At 52.8% G+C, this 16,964-nt stretch overlaps 1 protein-coding gene across 1 annotated transcript in view; it reads right to left on the bottom strand.

Moving 5' to 3' along the window:
• Positions 1-15,394, bottom strand: part of LOC122548580 (GTP-binding protein 2) — a 33,493-nt gene extending 18,099 nt beyond the window's left edge. The window contains exon 1 of the mRNA XM_043687418.2: positions 15,017-15,394. Coding sequence (XP_043543353.2) covers positions 15,017-15,379 — 363 coding nt within the window. The 5' untranslated portion in view covers positions 15,380-15,394. The remainder of the gene's footprint in view (positions 1-15,016) is intronic.
• Between the last annotated feature and the right edge of the window lie 1,570 nt (positions 15,395-16,964).

Below are 16,964 nucleotides of genomic sequence, written 5' to 3'. Positions count from 1 at the left end.
ACTGGTGATAGGCTGATTTTTGCAAAAAACAAAGATCAACTCGAAAAGCTTCTGATACATCATAGACTCTTAGTACCGAAGAGACACTTCGGCCCATTTGGTCTGAACGACTAAAAATATATTACCCGTCTACACCGATCCCACTTTCCCACACTATGCCCATCGTCTTGAATGTTATGACATATTAGCAGCCAGCCAAATTCTTTTTAAAGGTTTCCTACCTCAACTCCCCTCCGAGACAGTGCATTCCAGACCCTACCACTTTCTGGGTGAAAAAGCATTTTCCTCAAATCCCCTCTAAAGCTCTTGCCTCTCACTGTAAATTATACCCCCGTGTTAATGACTCGCCACCTAGGGGGAACAACCACTTTCTTACCACTTATCCATACTCCTCAGTCTTGCACAACTCTGTCAGGTCACCCCTCAACCTTCTCTGGTTGAAAGGAAACAACCTGAATTTATCCAACCTCTCATTGCTGACAAGCTCCATTCCAGGCAGCATCCTAGTGAATCTCCATTGCGCCCCAACCAGTGCAATCACATCATTCCTATTGTGCAGAGACCAGAACTGTGCACAGTACTCCAGCTGTGGGCTCACCAAAGTCCTGTACAGATCCAACATCGCCTCTCCAATCTCATAACTTATGTCTCAACTGATAAAGGTAAATGTCCCACATTCCTTGAGTATCCGACTAATCTCCTATTAACATTTGTTCAACAGAAAAGCTCAGAGCTTGCTGTTTCATTTGGCATGCTGCTCTGCAGGAACCTTTCAGATTCCATTCATAACTGCTACTGTACCTGACACATAGTATGTTTAAATTCTTATATTCAGCAAAACAACTGAATCAACTCTTATAGACAATAAAATTTATAGACAACAAAATTCGTTTACTGAACACAATTAATATTAGAACAACATAGTATAAACTCAAGAAAATAAACACTACAAACTATCTTGCGCTTTAACTTAACTAGGTATGATTGTAAACCTCCACACGAGAGCTTGGCCACGCTCCAATGGTCTTGAAGGTAGACAATAGGTGCAGGAGTAGGCCATTCTACCCTTCGAGCCTGCACCACCATTCAATATGATCATGGCTAATCATCCTTAATCAGTATCTTGTTCCTGCCTTATCTCCATAACCCTTTATTCCACTATCCTTGAGAGCTCTATCCAACTCTTTCTTAAACAAATCCAGAGACTGGGCCTCCACTGCCCTCTGGGGCAGCACATTCCACACAGCCACCACTCTCTGGGTGAAGAAGTTTCTCCTCATCTCTGTCCTAAATGGTCTACCCCGTATTTTTAAGCTGTGTCCTCTGGTTCGGCACTCACCCATCAGCGGAAACATGTTTCCTGCCTCCAGAGTGTCTAAACCTTTAATAATCTTATATGTCTCAATCAGTTCCCCTCTCAGTCTTCTAAACTCAAGGGTATACAAGCCCAGTCGCCCCAGTCTATCAGTGTAAGGTAGTCCCACCATTCCAGGAATTGACCTCGTGAACCTACGCTGCACTCCCTCAATAGCCAGAATGTCTTTCCTCATATTTGGAGACCAGAACTGCACACAATACCCCAGGTGTGGTCTCACCAGGGCCCTGTACAGCTGCAGAAGAACCTCTTTGCTTCTATACTCAATCCCTCTTGTTATGAAGGCCAGCATGCTATTAGCCTTCTTCACTACCTGCTGTACCTGCATGCTTACCTTCATTGACTGGTGTACAAGAACACCCAGATCTCTTTGTACTGCCCCTTTACCTAAATTGATTCCATTTAGGTAGTAATCTGCCTTCCTGTTCTTGCCACCAAAGTGGATAACCATACATTTATCCACATTAAACTGCATCTGCCATGCATCTGACCACTCACCTAACCTGTCCAGGTCACCCTGTAATCTCCTAACATCCTCCTCACATTTCACCCTGCCACCCAGCTTAGTATCATCAGCAAATTTGCTAATGTTATTACTAATACCATCTTCTATATCATTAACATATATTGTAAAAAGCTGCGGTCCCAGCACTGATCCCTGTGGTACCCCACTGGTCACTGCCTGCCATTCCGAAATGGAGCCGTTTATCACTACTCTTTGTCTCCTGTCAGCCAACCAACTTTCAATCCAAGTTAGTACTTTGCCCCCAATACCATGCGCCCTAATTTTGCTCACTAACCTCCTATGTGGGAGTTTATCAAAAGCTTTCTGAAAGTCCATGTACACTGGATCTCCCTCATCCATCTTCAGAGTTACATCCTCAAAACATTCCAGAAGATTAGTCAAGAATGATTTCCCCTTCATAAATCCATGCTGACTCTGACCTATCCTGTTACTACTATCCAGACGTGTCATAATTTCATCCTTTATAATTGACTCCAGCATCTTTCCCATCACTGAGGTCAGACTAACTGGTCTATAATTTCCTGCTTTCTCTCTCCCACCTTTCTTAAAAAGTGGTACAATATTAGCCACCCTCCAATCCGCAGGAACTGATCCCGAATCTATCGAACTCTGGAAAATAATCACCAACGCATTCACGATTTCTCGAGCCACCTCCTTCAGTACCCTGGGATGTAGACCATCAGGCCCCAGGGACTTATCAACCATCAGACCTAACAGTCTCTCCAACACCAATTTCTGGCAAATATAAATTCCCTAAGTTCAGGTCCTTCAGCCACTGTTACCTCAGGGAGATTGCTTGTGTCTTCCCCAGTGAACACAGATCTGAAGTACCAATTCAATTCTTCTGCCATTTCTTTGTTCCCCGTAATATATTCCCCTGTTTCTGTCTTCAAGGGCCCAATTTTAGTCTTAACCATTTTTTTGCCTTTCACATGCCTAAAAAAGCTTTTACTATCCTCCTTTATATTTTTGGCCAGTTTACCTTCGTACCTCATTTTTTCTCTGCATATTTCCTTCTTAGTAATCCTCTGTTGTTCTTTAAAAGCTTCCCAGTCCTCTGTTTTCCCACTTGTCTTGGCTTTTTTCTCTTTTAACTTTATATGTTTCTTGACTTCCCTCATCAGCCACGGCCACCCATGCCTCCTCCTAGGATCTTTCTTCCTTTTTGGAAGAAATATCTGCCATTGTTCCTCCACTGTCATCCCTGCTAAGGTATTGCACCATTGAACTTTGGCCAGCTCCTCCCTCATAGCTCCATAGTTCCCTTTATTCAACTGAAATATTGTCACTTCCGACTGTACCCTCTCCCTCTCAAATTGCAGATTGAAGCTTATTGTATTATGGCCACTACTTCCCAATTGCTCCTTCATTTCGAGGTCCCTGACCAATTCTGGTTCATTGCACAATACCAAATACAGAATTGCCTTCTCCCTGGTCAGCTCCAGCACCAGCTGCTCTAAGAATCCATCGCTGAGGCACTCCACAAAGTCTCTTTCTTGAGGCCCAATACCATCCTGATCCTCACAGTCTACCTGCATGTTGAAAGCCCCATAACAACTGTAGTAACATCTTTGCAACAGGCCAATTTCAGCTCCTGATTGAACTTACATCTGACATCCAGACTACTGTTTGGGGCCTGTAGATAACTCCCAAGAGGGTCTTTTTACCCTTAGAATTTCTCAGCTCTATCCATACTGACTCTACATCCCCTGATTCTAGGTCCCCCCGCGCAAGGAACTGAATATCATCCCTTACCAACATGGTCACCCCACCCCCTCTGCCCGTCAATCTGTCCTTACGATAGCACGTGTAGCCTTGAATATTCATTTCCCAGGCCCTGTCCACTTGAAGCCATGTCTCAGTTATCCCCACAATATCATATCTGCCAATTTCCAAACAGCCTCAAGCTCATCCGTCTTATTTCTAATGCTTCGTGCATTCATGTGTAGTATTTTTAATTTGTTACTGCCCTCACCCTTCCCATCAACTCCTATTTCACTCAACCTTACAGCATGATCCCTTTTTGAGTTTTCTGCCTCATTAATACAGTTATCTTTCTTGACTTTATTGCTGGAACAGCACAGCAGGTCAGGCAGCATCCAGGGAACAGGAGATTCGACGTTTCGGGCACAGGCCCTTCTTCAGGAATGAGCAGAGAGTGTTCAGCAGGAGAAGATAAAAGGTAGGGAGGAGGGACTTGGAGGAGGGGAGTTGGAAATGTGATAGGTGGAAAGAGGTCAAGGTGAGGGTGATAGGTCGGAGTAGGGTGGAGGCGGAGAGGTCAAGAAGAAGACTGCAGGTCAGGAAGGCGGTGCCGGGCTGGAAGGATCCGGCTGAGACAAGGTGGGGGGAGGGGGGATGAAGAAACTGGTGAAGTCCAAGTTCATCCCCTGCGGTTGGAGGGTTCCCAGTCGGAAGATAAGACGCTCCTCCTCCGACCGTCGGGTTGTTGTGGTTTGGCGGTGGATGAGTCCAATGACCTGCATATCCTCGGTGGAGTGGGAGGGGGAGTTGAAATGCTGTGCCACAGGTTGGTTGGGTTGGTTCGTCCGGGTGGCCCAGAGGTGCTCCCTGAATCGCTCCGCAAGTAGGCGGCCTGTCTCCCCAATATAGAGGAGGCCACACCGGCTGCAGCGGATGCAGTAGATGATGTGGGTGGAGGTGCAGGTGAATCTGTGGCGGATATGGAAGTTTCCCTTGGGGCCTTGGAGAGAAGTGAGGGGGGAGGTGTGGGCGCAAGTGTTGCACCTCCTGCGGTTGCAAGGGAAGGTGCCGGGAGTGGTGGTTGGGTCGGTGGGGGGTGTGGATCTGACAAGGGAGTCGCGGAGGGAGTGGTCTCTACGGAAAGCTGATAGGGGAGGGGAGGGAAATATATCCTTGGTGCTGGGGTCTGTTTGGAGGTGGCGGAAGTGACGGCGGATGATGCGCTGTACATGGAGATTGGTGGGGTGGTAGGTGAGGACCAGTGGGGTTCTGTCCTGGTGGCGGTTGGAGGGGCGGGGCTCAAGGGCGGAGGAGCGGGAAGTGGAGGAGATGCGGTGGAGGGCACCGTCGACCACGTCGGGGGGGAAATTGCGGTCCTTGAAGAAGGAGGCCATCTGTGTTGTACGTATTTTGAACTGGTCCTCCTGGGAGCAGATGCGGCGGAGACGAAGGAATTGGGAGAATGGGATGGCGTTTTTACAGGGGGCAGGATGGGAGGAGGTGTAGTCCAGGTAGCTGTGGGAGTCGGTAGGTTTGTAGTAGATGTCCGTGTTGATTCGGTCGCCTGAGATAGAAACAGAAAGGTCTAGGAAGGGGAGGGAGGAGTCCGAGACTGTCCAGGTGAATTTGAGGTCGGGGTGGAAGGTGTTGGTGTAGTGGATGAACTGTTCAACCTCCTCGTGGGAGCACGAGGTAGCGCCGATACAGTCATCAATGTAGCGAAGAAAAAGATGGGGGGTGGGGCCAGTGTAGTTGCGGAAGATGGATTGTTCCACATACCCTACGAAGAGGCAGGCATAGCTGGGGCCCATGCGGGTGCCCATGGCTACTCCTTTTTTATCGCTACATTGATGACTGTATCGGCGCTACCTCGTGCTCCCACGAGGAGGTTGAACAGTTCATCCACTACACCAACACCTTCCACCCCGACCTCAAATTCACCTGGACAGTCTCGGACTCCTCCCTCCCCTTCCTAGACCTTTCTGTTTCTATCTCAGGCGACCGAATCAACACGGACATCTACTACAAACCTACCGACTCCCACAGCTACCTGGACTACACCTCCTCCCATCCTGCCCCCTGTAAAAACGCCATCCCATTCTCCCAATTCCTTCGTCTCCGCCGCATCTGCTCCCAGGAGGACCAGTTCAAAATACGTACAACACAGATGGCCTCCTTCTTCAAGGACCGCAATTTCCCCCCCGACGTGGTCGACGGTGCCCTCCACCGCATCTCCTCCACTTCCCGCTCCTCCGCCCTTGAGCCCCGCCCCTCCAACCGCCACCAGGACAGAACCCCACTGGTCCTCACCTACCACCCCACCAATCTCCATGTACAGCGCATCATCCGCCGTCACTTCCGCCACCTCCAAACAGACCCCAGCACCAAGGATATATTTCCCTCCCCTCCCCTATCAGCTTTCCGTAGAGACCACTCCCTCCGCGACTCCCTTGTCAGATCCACACCCCCCACCGACCCAACCACCACTCCCGGCACCTTCCCTTGCAACCGCAGGAGGTGCAACACTTGCGCCCACACCTCCCCCCTCACTTCTCTCCAAGGCCCCAAGGGAAACTTCCATATCCGCCACAGATTCACCTGCACCTCCACCCACATCATCTACTGCATCCGCTGCAGCCGGTGTGGCCTCCTCTATATTGGGGAGACAGGCCGCCTACTTGCGGAGCGATTCAGGGAGCACCTCTGGGCCACCCGGACGAACCAACCCAACCAACCTGTGGCACAGCATTTCAACTCCCCCTCCCACTCCACCGAGGATATGCAGGTCATTGGACTCATCCACTGCCAAACCACAACAACCCGACGGTCGGAGGAGGAGCGTCTTATCTTCCGACTGGGAACCCTCCAACCGCAGGGGATGAACTTGGACTTCACCAGTTTCTTCATCCCCCCTCCCCCCACCTTGTCTCAGCCGGATCCTTCCAGCCCGGCACCGCCTTCCTGACCTGCAGTCTTCTTCTTGACCTCTCCGCCTCCACCCTACTCCGACCTATCACCCTCACCTTGACCTCTTTCCACCTATCACATTTCCAACTCCCCTCCTCCAAGTCCCTCCTCCCTACCTTTTATCTTCTCCTGCTGAACACTCTCTGCTCATTCCTGAAGAAGGGCCTGTGCCCGAAACGTCGAATCTCCTGTTCCCTGGATGCTGCCTGACCTGCTGTGCTGTTCCAGCAATAAAGTTTCAACTTTGATCTCCAGCATCTGCAGACCTCACTTTCTCCTCTTTCTTGACTTCCCTTGTTCTAACTTTCCCTTCAATTTCTTTCTTAAACATCCAGTTTGTCCCCTCCCCCCCCCCCCGCTACTTAGTTTAAACATAGCTGTGTTGCAGTAGCAAACCTGCCTGCCGGAATGCTGGTCCCCAACCTATTAAGGTGCAAACCGTCTCTCTTGTATAACTTATACATACCCCAGTGATCCAAGAATTTAAATCCTTTAAATGGAGGTGTTTTCTCTTCCAGTGGTTATTCTCGAGTTACCGTGCTGAGTGGGGTTTTGTATTGATTCTTATCCTTCTGAGCCTTCGTGCCCTTTTGGGAGGGTCTTGAGGATGTGCCAATGGATCGATCAGGTTTGATTACCCTGATCGATCAGACCCAACCAGGTGTTGGCATTTTGAATGCAGGGTGGCCCTGAAGTATGCTAGGTGCTGGGTTTACACTTTCCAAGGAAAGTTTAAAATCACAATACCAGGTTGTGGTACCACCTGATGAAGGAGCGTCGCTCCGAAAGCTAGTGTGCTTCTAATTAAACCTGTTGGACTATAATCTGGTGTTGTAATTTTTAACTTTGTTCACCCCAGTCCAACACCTGCATCTCCAAATCATGTCCTCCAAGAAAGGGTGCTCGACGCCTCAGAGTCTAGCAAATGACTCACTGCTCCCGCGTGTCCCAGTCAAGTCCAACCTCAGGTGTGTATTGCAGGGTCTGCAGCTGTCAGGTTTGTTTGCAAACTGTCTGTGGGCAGCTGCAGCCTGTTGGGATTCGGCAGCAGGTGGATTAGCAGAGTCACTTTAGTCAAGGTTGGATTCGATTTCCTTTGTAGCTCCATGAGAAGTTCATTATTTTGGATGGCCTGTCTGCCCACACCGCCCATTCTCCAAGGCGGCAATCAGGTGGAAGCTCTTGCTACTGCTCTGAAAAAGGTAGTCACGATTTGGAGGTGCCGGTGTTGGACTGGGGTGGACAAAGTTAAAAAATCACATAACACCAGGTTATAGTCCAACGGATTTATTTGGAATCACTAGCTTCATAGCTGTTGCTATAAAGTCTGTCTCTTATGATTCTGCTCCACAACCACCTGAAGAAGCAGCGCTTCGAACGTTAGTGATTCTAAAGAAACCTGTTGGGACTATATCCTAGTGTTGTGAGATTTTTAGCTCTGAAGAAGGTTCAGCCTCCTTGTCCTTCACGACAATACTGCTGACCTCAAAGGCAATTAGTAATCAGGACACAGGGTGACTGCAGCATTCTAAGAATTCAGAAACACACTCCACATTCAATGTCTTTGCATAAACAAAGAACACAAATGTCAAAAACCATAAGGAGACAGGGCAAGTCAATCTCTTTCAGCAACCACACTGATGCACTGCAGTCAGTTTAGACTGAGACTGTCCATGAAGGGATAGTACCCATCTGAGGGAGGATGGAGGAATGGGGGGGGGGGGGGGGGGGGGGGGAAGGTGGAGGAGGGGCCTTTGTTTCTTCTCCCCAAAGGAAGAGATTATAACTGGGGTGAGAGGGGTCTTTGATGATGTTGAATGCCTCTCTGAGGCAGTGAGAAATATAGATGGAGTCAATGGATGGAAGGGTGGCTTGCATGATGGACTGGGCTGTGTTCACAACTCTCTGTAGATTAGAGCAGACCAGTTACTGTACCAAGCTGTGATGCACCTGTGAAAATTAGTGAGTCTTTATGGACATTGCGAATTTCCTTAGCTGGCTGAGGAGGTGGAAGTGTTGGTGTGTTTTCTTGACCATCACATCAATGTGGGCGTCCAGGACAGATTGTTGGTGATCGTCACTCCCTGGTACTTGGTGGTCTCGAACCTCTCCACCTCAGTCTCATTGATGTGGACAGGGGCGTTCCCTCTAACTTGCTTCCTGAAGTCAATCACCAGCCCTTTCATTTTACTGATATTGAGGGAGAAATTGTTGTCTCTACACCCTGCCACCCAGCACTCTCTTCCCTGTATTCTTGAGATTGTTTGAGATCTGGCCTACAATGTTGGTGTTGTGAGAGATGTAGATGGAGTTAGGACAAAATTTTGTCACACAGTCATGTGTACAGGGAGTACAATTGGGGTCTGAGCATGCAGCCTTCCGGGACATGGGTGTTGAGGACTGTCCTGGAGGAGGCGCTGTTGCCCATTCTCACTGATGGTCTTGAGTGTCGGGAAGTTGCAAAAGATGGAACAGAGACCTCGGTCTTAGAATTTGGAGATTAATTTGGTTGGAATTCATGGGATATAGCCCACAACTGGGATACTGTGAACAGCTTTAGCCCCTTATTCCAAGGAAAGATATCACTGGCATTGGAGGCAGTCCAGAGAAGGTTCACTCGGCTGATCCCAGTAAGAGATGCTGCCTGATGAGGACAGATTGAGTCGGTTGGGCCTGTACTCATTGGAGTTTAGAAGAATGAGAGGCGACCTTATTGAAATATACAAGATTCTGAGGAAACTTGACAGGGGAGGTGTGGAGAGATTGTTGGTCCTTGTGGGAGACTTTGGGATGAGAGGGCATCATCTCAGAATAAGCAGTCACAAATTTAAGACAAAGCTGAGGAGGAATTTCTTCTCTTTGAGGGTGATGAATTTGTGGAATTCTTTACCACGGAGAGCTGTCAAGGCTGGGTCTTTATGTACATCCAAAGATGAGAGAGACAAGATTTTTAATCAGTAACGGAATCAAGGGTTACGGAGAAAAGGCAGAAAAATGGAGTTGAGGATTATTAGAGGAATTATCATCACTTCACTGGACCTGTAACGTTAACGTTGATTTCTCTTCACAGATGCTGCCAGACCTGCTGAGCTTTTCCAGCAATGTCTGTTTTTGTTATTGAGGATTATTAGAGTTGGATAGGGTACCGAGAGAGGGGAGGGCCCTCTCAGCTGCAGTTGTGTTGGCCCTGGATTGATTTTATTCATATACAGATTCAGTTGCGGCTGGTCCGCTGTCATTAATTCCCCCGGAGATGATGATGATGATGATGATGAGCTGCCGTTTTGTCCCAATGCAGTCCTCCACGTTGTTTTGATATCTGTGAGATGACCCTTTAGATTTACCTTATCTTGCTTTCGATCCCCATTTGATGTGCTGACTGACACAGACTGAAATTCAGTCACAGTTTCCTTTTCAAAATCAAATTTTATTCAAGTAAAACACATTGGAGATAGTAGCAGAAGAGCTGACTAGGCCCCAAACTAATCAACTATTCTAGACATAGCACCTGACACAGAGTGAGTCAAATACATTCCATTAATTAAGAGAAATAGAGATCCTTAAAGATATTTAAATCAAATTCATTCAAATAGTTTAGATTAAATCCAGCAGAAACTCAGTTCTGATTAACCTTACCTTCAGGAACTGGGGTACAGTCTGCCGGGTGTACAGGCAGGGCGAGCTGCATGGCGTACAGTCTGCCGGGTGTACAGACAGGGCGAGCTGCATGGGGTACAGTCTGCCGGGTGTACAGGCAGGGCGGGCTGCATGGGGTACAGTCTGCCGGGTGTACAGACAGGGCGAGCTGCATGGGGTACAGTCTGCCGGGTGTACAGACAGGGCGAGCTGCATGGGGTACAGTCTGCCGGGTGTACAGACAGGGCGAGCTGTTTGGGGTACAGTCTGCCGGGTGTACAGACAGGGCGAGCTGTTTGGGGTACAGTCTGCCGGGTGTACAGACAGGGCGAGCTGTTTGGGGTACAGTCTGCCGGGTGTACAGACAGGGCGAGCTGCATGGGGTACAGTCTGCCGGGTGTACAGACAGGGCGAGCTGTTTGGGGTACAGTCTGCCTGGTGTACAGGCAGGGCGAGCTGTTTGGGGTACAGTCTGCCGGGTGTACAGGCAGGTAGAGCTGTTTGGGGTACAGTCTGCCGGGTGTACAGACAGGGCGAGCTGTTTGGGGTACAGTCTGCCGGGTGTACAGACAGGGCGAGCTGTTTGGGGTACAGTCTGCCGGGTGTACAGGCAGGGCGAGCTGCTTGGGGTACAGTCTGCCGGGTGTACAGGCAGGTAGAGCTGTTTGGGGTACAGTCTGCCGGGTGCACAGGCAGGGCGAGCTGTTTGGGGTACAGTCTGCCGGGTGTACAGGCAGGGCGAGCTGTTTGGGGTACAGTCTGCCGGGTGTACAGGCAGGGCGAGCTGCTTGGGGTACAGTCTGCCGGGTGTACAGGCAGGTAGAGCTGTTTGGGGTACAGTCTGCCGGGTGTACAGACAGGGCGAGCTGTTTGGGGTACAGTCTGCCTGGTGTACAGGCAGGGCGAGCTGTTTGGGGTACAGTCTGCCGGGTGTACAGGCAGGGCGAACTGTTTGGGGTACAGTCTGCCGGGTGTACAGACAGGGCGAGCTGTTTGGGGTACAGTCTGCCGGGTGTACAGACAGGGCGAGCTGTTTGGGGTACAGTCTGCCGGGTGTACAGACAGGGCGAGCTGTTTGGGGTACAGTCTGCCGGGTGTACAGACAGGGCGAGCTGTTTGGGGTACAGTCTGCCGGGTGTACAGACAGGGCGAGCTGTTTGGGGTACAGTCTGCCGGGTGTACAGACAGGGCGAGCTGCATGGGGTACAGTCTGCCGGGTGTACAGACAGGGCGAGCTGTTTGGGGTACAGTCTGCCGGGTGTACAGACAGGGCGAGCTGTTTGGGGTACAGTCTGCCGGGTGTACAGGCAGGGCGAGCTGTTTGGGGTACAGTCTGCCGGGTGTAGAGGCAGGGCGAGCTGTTTGGGGTACAGTCTGCCGGGTGTAGAGGCAGGGCGAGCTGTTTGGGGTACAGTCTGCCGGGTGTACAGGCAGGGCGAGCTGCATGGGGTACAGTCTGCCGGGTGTACAGACAGGGCGAGCTGTTTGGGGTACAGTCTGCCGGGTGTACAGACAGGGCTAGCTGTTTGGGGTACAGTCTGCCGGGTGTACAGACAGGGCGAGCTGCATGGGGTACAGTCTGCCGGGTGTACAGACAGGGCGAGCTGTTTGGGGTACAGTCTGCCTGGTGTACAGGCAGGGCGAGCTGTTTGGGGTACAGTCTGCCGGGTGTACAGGCAGGTAGAGCTGTTTGGGGTACAGTCTGCCGGGTGTACAGACAGGGCGAGCTGTTTGGGGTACAGTCTGCCGGGTGTACAGACAGGGCGAGCTGTTTGGGGTACAGTCTGCCGGGTGTACAGGCAGGGCGAGCTGCTTGGGGTACAGTCTGCCGGGTGTACAGGCAGGTAGAGCTGTTTGGGGTACAGTCTGCCGGGTGTACAGACAGGGCGAGCTGTTTGGGGTACAGTCTGCCTGGTGTACAGGCAGGGCGAGCTGTTTGGGGTACAGTCTGCCGGGTGTACAGGCAGGGCGAACTGTTTGGGGTACAGTCTGCCGGGTGTACAGGCAGGGCGAGCTGCTTGGGGTACAGTCTGCCGGGTGTACAGGCAGGTAGAGCTGTTTGGGGTACAGTCTGCCGGGTGTACAGACAGGGCGAGCTGTTTGGGGTACAGTCTGCCTGGTGTACAGGCAGGGCGAGCTGTTTGGGGTACAGTCTGCCGGGTGTACAGGCAGGGCGAACTGTTTGGGGTACAGTCTGCCGGGTGTACAGACAGGGCGAGCTGCATGGGGTACAGTCTGCCGGGTGTACAGACAGGGCGAGCTGTTTGGGGTACAGTCTGCCGGGTGTACAGACAGGGCGAGCTGTTTGGGGTACAGTCTGCCGGGTGTACAGACAGGGCGAGCTGTTTGGGGTACAGTCTGCCGGGTGTACAGACAGGGCGAGCTGTTTGGGGTACAGTCTGCCGGGTGTACAGACAGGGCGAGCTGCATGGGGTACAGTCTGCCGGGTGTACAGACAGGGCGAGCTGTTTGGGGTACAGTCTGCCGGGTGTACAGACAGGGCGAGCTGTTTGGGGTACAGTCTGCCGGGTGTACAGACAGGGCGAGCTGTTTGGGGTACAGTCTGCCGGGTGTACAGACAGGGCGAGCTGTTTGGGGTACAGTCTGCCGGGTGTAGAGGCAGGGCGAGCTGTTTGGGGTACAGTCTGCCGGGTGTAGAGGCAGGGCGAGCTGTTTGGGGTACAGTCTGCCGGGTGTACAGGCAGGGCGAACTGTTTGGGGTACAGTCTGCCGGGTGTACAGACAGGGCGAGCTGTTTGGGGTACAGTCTGCCGGGTGTACAGGCAGGGCGAGCTGTTTGGGGTACAGTCTGCCGGGTGTACAGACAGGGCGAGCTGTTTGGGGTACAGTCTGCCGGGTGTACAGACAGGGCGAGCTGCATGGGGTACAGTCTGCCGGGTGTACAGACAGGGCGAGCTGTTTGGGGTACAGTCTGCCGGGTGTACAGACAGGGCGAGCTGTTTGGGGTACAGTCTGCCGGGTGTACAGGCAGGGCGAGCTGTTTGGGGTACAGTCTGCCGGGTGTAGAGGCAGGGCGAGCTGTTTGGGGTACAGTCTGCCGGGTGTAGAGGCAGGGCGAGCTGTTTGGGGTACAGTCTGCCGGGTGTACAGGCAGGGCGAGCTGCATGGGGTACAGTCTGCCGGGTGTACAGACAGGGCGAGCTGTTTGGGGTACAGTCTGCCGGGTGTACAGACAGGGCGAGCTGTTTGGGGTACAGTCTGCCGGGTGTACAGACAGGGCGAGCTGCATGGGGTACAGTCTGCCGGGTGTACAGACAGGGCGAGCTGTTTGGGGTACAGTCTGCCTGGTGTACAGGCAGGGCGAGCTGTTTGGGGTACAGTCTGCCGGGTGTACAGGCAGGTAGAGCTGTTTGGGGTACAGTCTGCCGGGTGTACAGACAGGGCGAGCTGTTTGGGGTACAGTCTGCCGGGTGTACAGACAGGGCGAGCTGTTTGGGGTACAGTCTGCCGGGTGTACAGGCAGGGCGAGCTGCTTGGGGTACAGTCTGCCGGGTGTACAGGCAGGTAGAGCTGTTTGGGGTACAGTCTGCCGGGTGTACAGACAGGGCGAGCTGTTTGGGGTACAGTCTGCCTGGTGTACAGGCAGGGCGAGCTGTTTGGGGTACAGTCTGCCGGGTGTACAGGCAGGGCGAACTGTTTGGGGTACAGTCTGCCGGGTGTACAGGCAGGGCGAGCTGCTTGGGGTACAGTCTGCCGGGTGTACAGGCAGGTAGAGCTGTTTGGGGTACAGTCTGCCGGGTGTACAGACAGGGCGAGCTGTTTGGGGTACAGTCTGCCTGGTGTACAGGCAGGGCGAGCTGTTTGGGGTACAGTCTGCCGGGTGTACAGGCAGGGCAAACTGTTTGGGGTACAGTCTGCCGGGTGTACAGACAGGGCGAGCTGCATGGGGTACAGTCTGCCGGGTGTACAGACAGGGCGAGCTGCTTGGGGTACAGTCTGCCGGGTGTACAGACAGGGCGAGCTGTTTGGGGTACAGTCTGCCGGGTGTACAGACAGGGCGAGCTGTTTGGGGTACAGTCTGCCGGGTGTACAGACAGGGCGAGCTGTTTGGGGTACAGTCTGCCGGGTGTACAGACAGGGCGAGCTGCATGGGGTACAGTCTGCCGGGTGTACAGACAGGGCGAGCTGTTTGGGGTACAGTCTGCCGGGTGTACAGACAGGGCGAGCTGTTTGGGGTACAGTCTGCCGGGTGTACAGACAGGGCGAGCTGTTTGGGGTACAGTCTGCCGGGTGTACAGACAGGGCGAGCTGTTTGGGGTACAGTCTGCCGGGTGTACAGGCAGGGCGAGCTGTTTGGGGTACAGACTGCCGGGTGTACAGACAGGGCGAGCTGTTTGGGGTACAGTCTGCCGGGTGTACAGACAGGGCGAGCTGTTTGGGGTACAGTCTGCCGGGTGTACAGACAGGGCGAGCTGTTTGGGGTACAGTCTGCCGGGTGTACAGACAGGGCGAGCTGTTTGGGGTACAGTCTGCCGGGTGTACAGACAGGGCGAGCTGTTTGGGGTACAGTCTGCCGGGTGTATAGACAGGGCGAGCTGTTTGGGGTACAGTCTGCCGGGTGTACAGACAGGGCGAGCTGTTTGGGGTACAGTCTGCCGGGTGTACAGTCTCCCATGCACCCGGGGAGGGGGAGAGACAGTCAGGTTGTGAGGGAGAGAGAACGAAAGATCCGGGGGGGGGGGGGGGTGACAAACCCTGTCGCTTCCTGACACCGCGTTCACTTAAACCGGGACAACATTCCCCCCTACCCCGGGGGGGGGTCAGACCGTCCCCGATGTCAGCCTTACCTCTGGCGGCAGGAAGGGCGGGTTGTTGTTGCGGCCCCGGGGCCGGCTGCGGGTTTTCTTGTGCGGGCCTTTCGGGGCCACGGGCGGGATCTTGTTGTTTTTGTGAGAAGGTCCAGAGGGCGAGGGCCCTGCCGCCGGGCCTGGGGCTGGAGCAGCAGGAGCCCGGCCCGAGCTGGAGCTGGAGCCCTGTCCTTGGCCGTGGCCCCGGGCGCGGCCGTTGGAGGCGGCGGTCTGCCGTGAGGAACGCCTGGTGGCGGAGAGCGGAGCGGCAGCGGCGGCGGCGGCGGCGGCTCCCCCGGCCGCCATAGTCCCTGCCGCAGCGCCCGGGAAACCCCCGAACAGCTCACTCAGCCGCGGCTCCATGACAACGGGCCTCGCGCCCCCGCTCAAAACCCAACCGTCAGTGACTCACACCCGGGCCGCCACTGCGCCGGCGCCTCCCCGTCCGTCACACCGCGCATGCGCCACACCCACGGGCAACTGCGGACAGCCGACTGCGCAGGCGCCCACCCGCCCCGGGGCGTCATCCTCTGTGAGCGCTGTCAGTGCGCACAGCATGCCGGGAGATGTAGTCTTTCCTGCAATAACAGGGAGAAAGTGAGGATGCTGGAGATCAGAGTGGTGCTGGAAAAGTACAGCTGGTCAGGCACCATCTAAGGAGCAGCAGAATCGTTTCGACCAGAAGCTATTCTTCAGGAATGAAGCTTGTGGGCCTGGGGGCTGAGGGGAAGGTAGCTGGGAATGCTACCTGAGCTACATCTCCTCCCACCCTGCTTCCTGTAAAAACTCTATCCCGTATTCCCAATTCCTCCACCTCATCTGCTCCCAGGATGATGAATTCCACCGTAGAAAATCCCAGATGGCCTCTTTCTTCAAAGACTGCAATTTCCCCTCCAATGTGGTCGACGATGTGCCCTCCGCTTCCAGCATCTCCGCCCTTGAACCCCACCCCTCCCAACGCAACAAGGTCAGAACCTCCTCCTCACCTCCATCACCAATCTCTTACCACCCAACGCCTGGAGGAAGAACACCTCATCTTCCACCTTGGGACCCTGCAATCACAAGGGATTAATGTGGATTTCACCAGTTTCCTCATTTCCCCACCATCCACCTTATCCCAGTCCTAAGCTTCCAACTCAGCACTGCCCTCTTGACCTGTCCATCATCTTTTCCATCTATCTGCTCCACCCTCCTCTCCGGCCTATTAACACTTCTCCCCCACCTTCACCTACCTATCACATGCACAGCTACCTTTCTCCCCACACCCCTCCCATTTATCTCTCAACCCCCCAGCACACAAGCTTCATTCCTGATGAAAGGCTTTTGCCCGAAACATTGATTCTCCTCCTCCTCAGATGCTGCCTGACCTGCTGTGCATCTCCTACAAAAACAACTTGATTTTCCATGGCAACTCTTACAAAGCATGCTTACAGTCCAGACAGAGAGAATGGGAATTTTTCAGGGATATCTTCAAAACAACTCTGAAGAGGTCAATCCCACTTTTTAAAAATTCATTCATGGGGTGAGGGCATTGCTGGCTAGGGAGCATTTATTGCCCATCCCCTAATTGCCCAGAGGGCAGTTAAGAGTCAATCACATTGCTCTGGGTCTGGAGTTACACGTAGGCCAGACCAGTTAAGGATGGCAGCTTCCTTCCTTGAAGGACCTTAGTGATCCAGATGGGTTTTTCCAACTATCAACAATGGTTTCATGGTCATCATTAGACTCTTAATTCCAGATTTTTATTGAATTCACATTCCACTGTCTGCCAAGATGGGATTCAAACCTGGGTCCCCAGAACATCATCTGAGTCTCTGGATTAACAGTCCAGCGAAAAAAAAATCTTAAAGTAAGGGAACACTTAGGAAGCAGCGATCATAATATGGTAGAGTTCAGTCTGCATTTTGAAAGAGAGAAGGCAAAATCGGATGTAATGGTGTTACAGTTA

This window comes from Chiloscyllium plagiosum, unplaced genomic scaffold, assembly GCF_037043375.1.
Source record: "Chiloscyllium plagiosum isolate Xiang-an unplaced genomic scaffold, Cpla_swu_hap1 HiC_scaffold_3, whole genome shotgun sequence".
NCBI classification, from domain to species: Eukaryota; Metazoa; Chordata; class Chondrichthyes; order Orectolobiformes; family Hemiscylliidae; genus Chiloscyllium; species Chiloscyllium plagiosum.
This window is presented reverse-complemented; position numbering and strand designations above follow the sequence as displayed.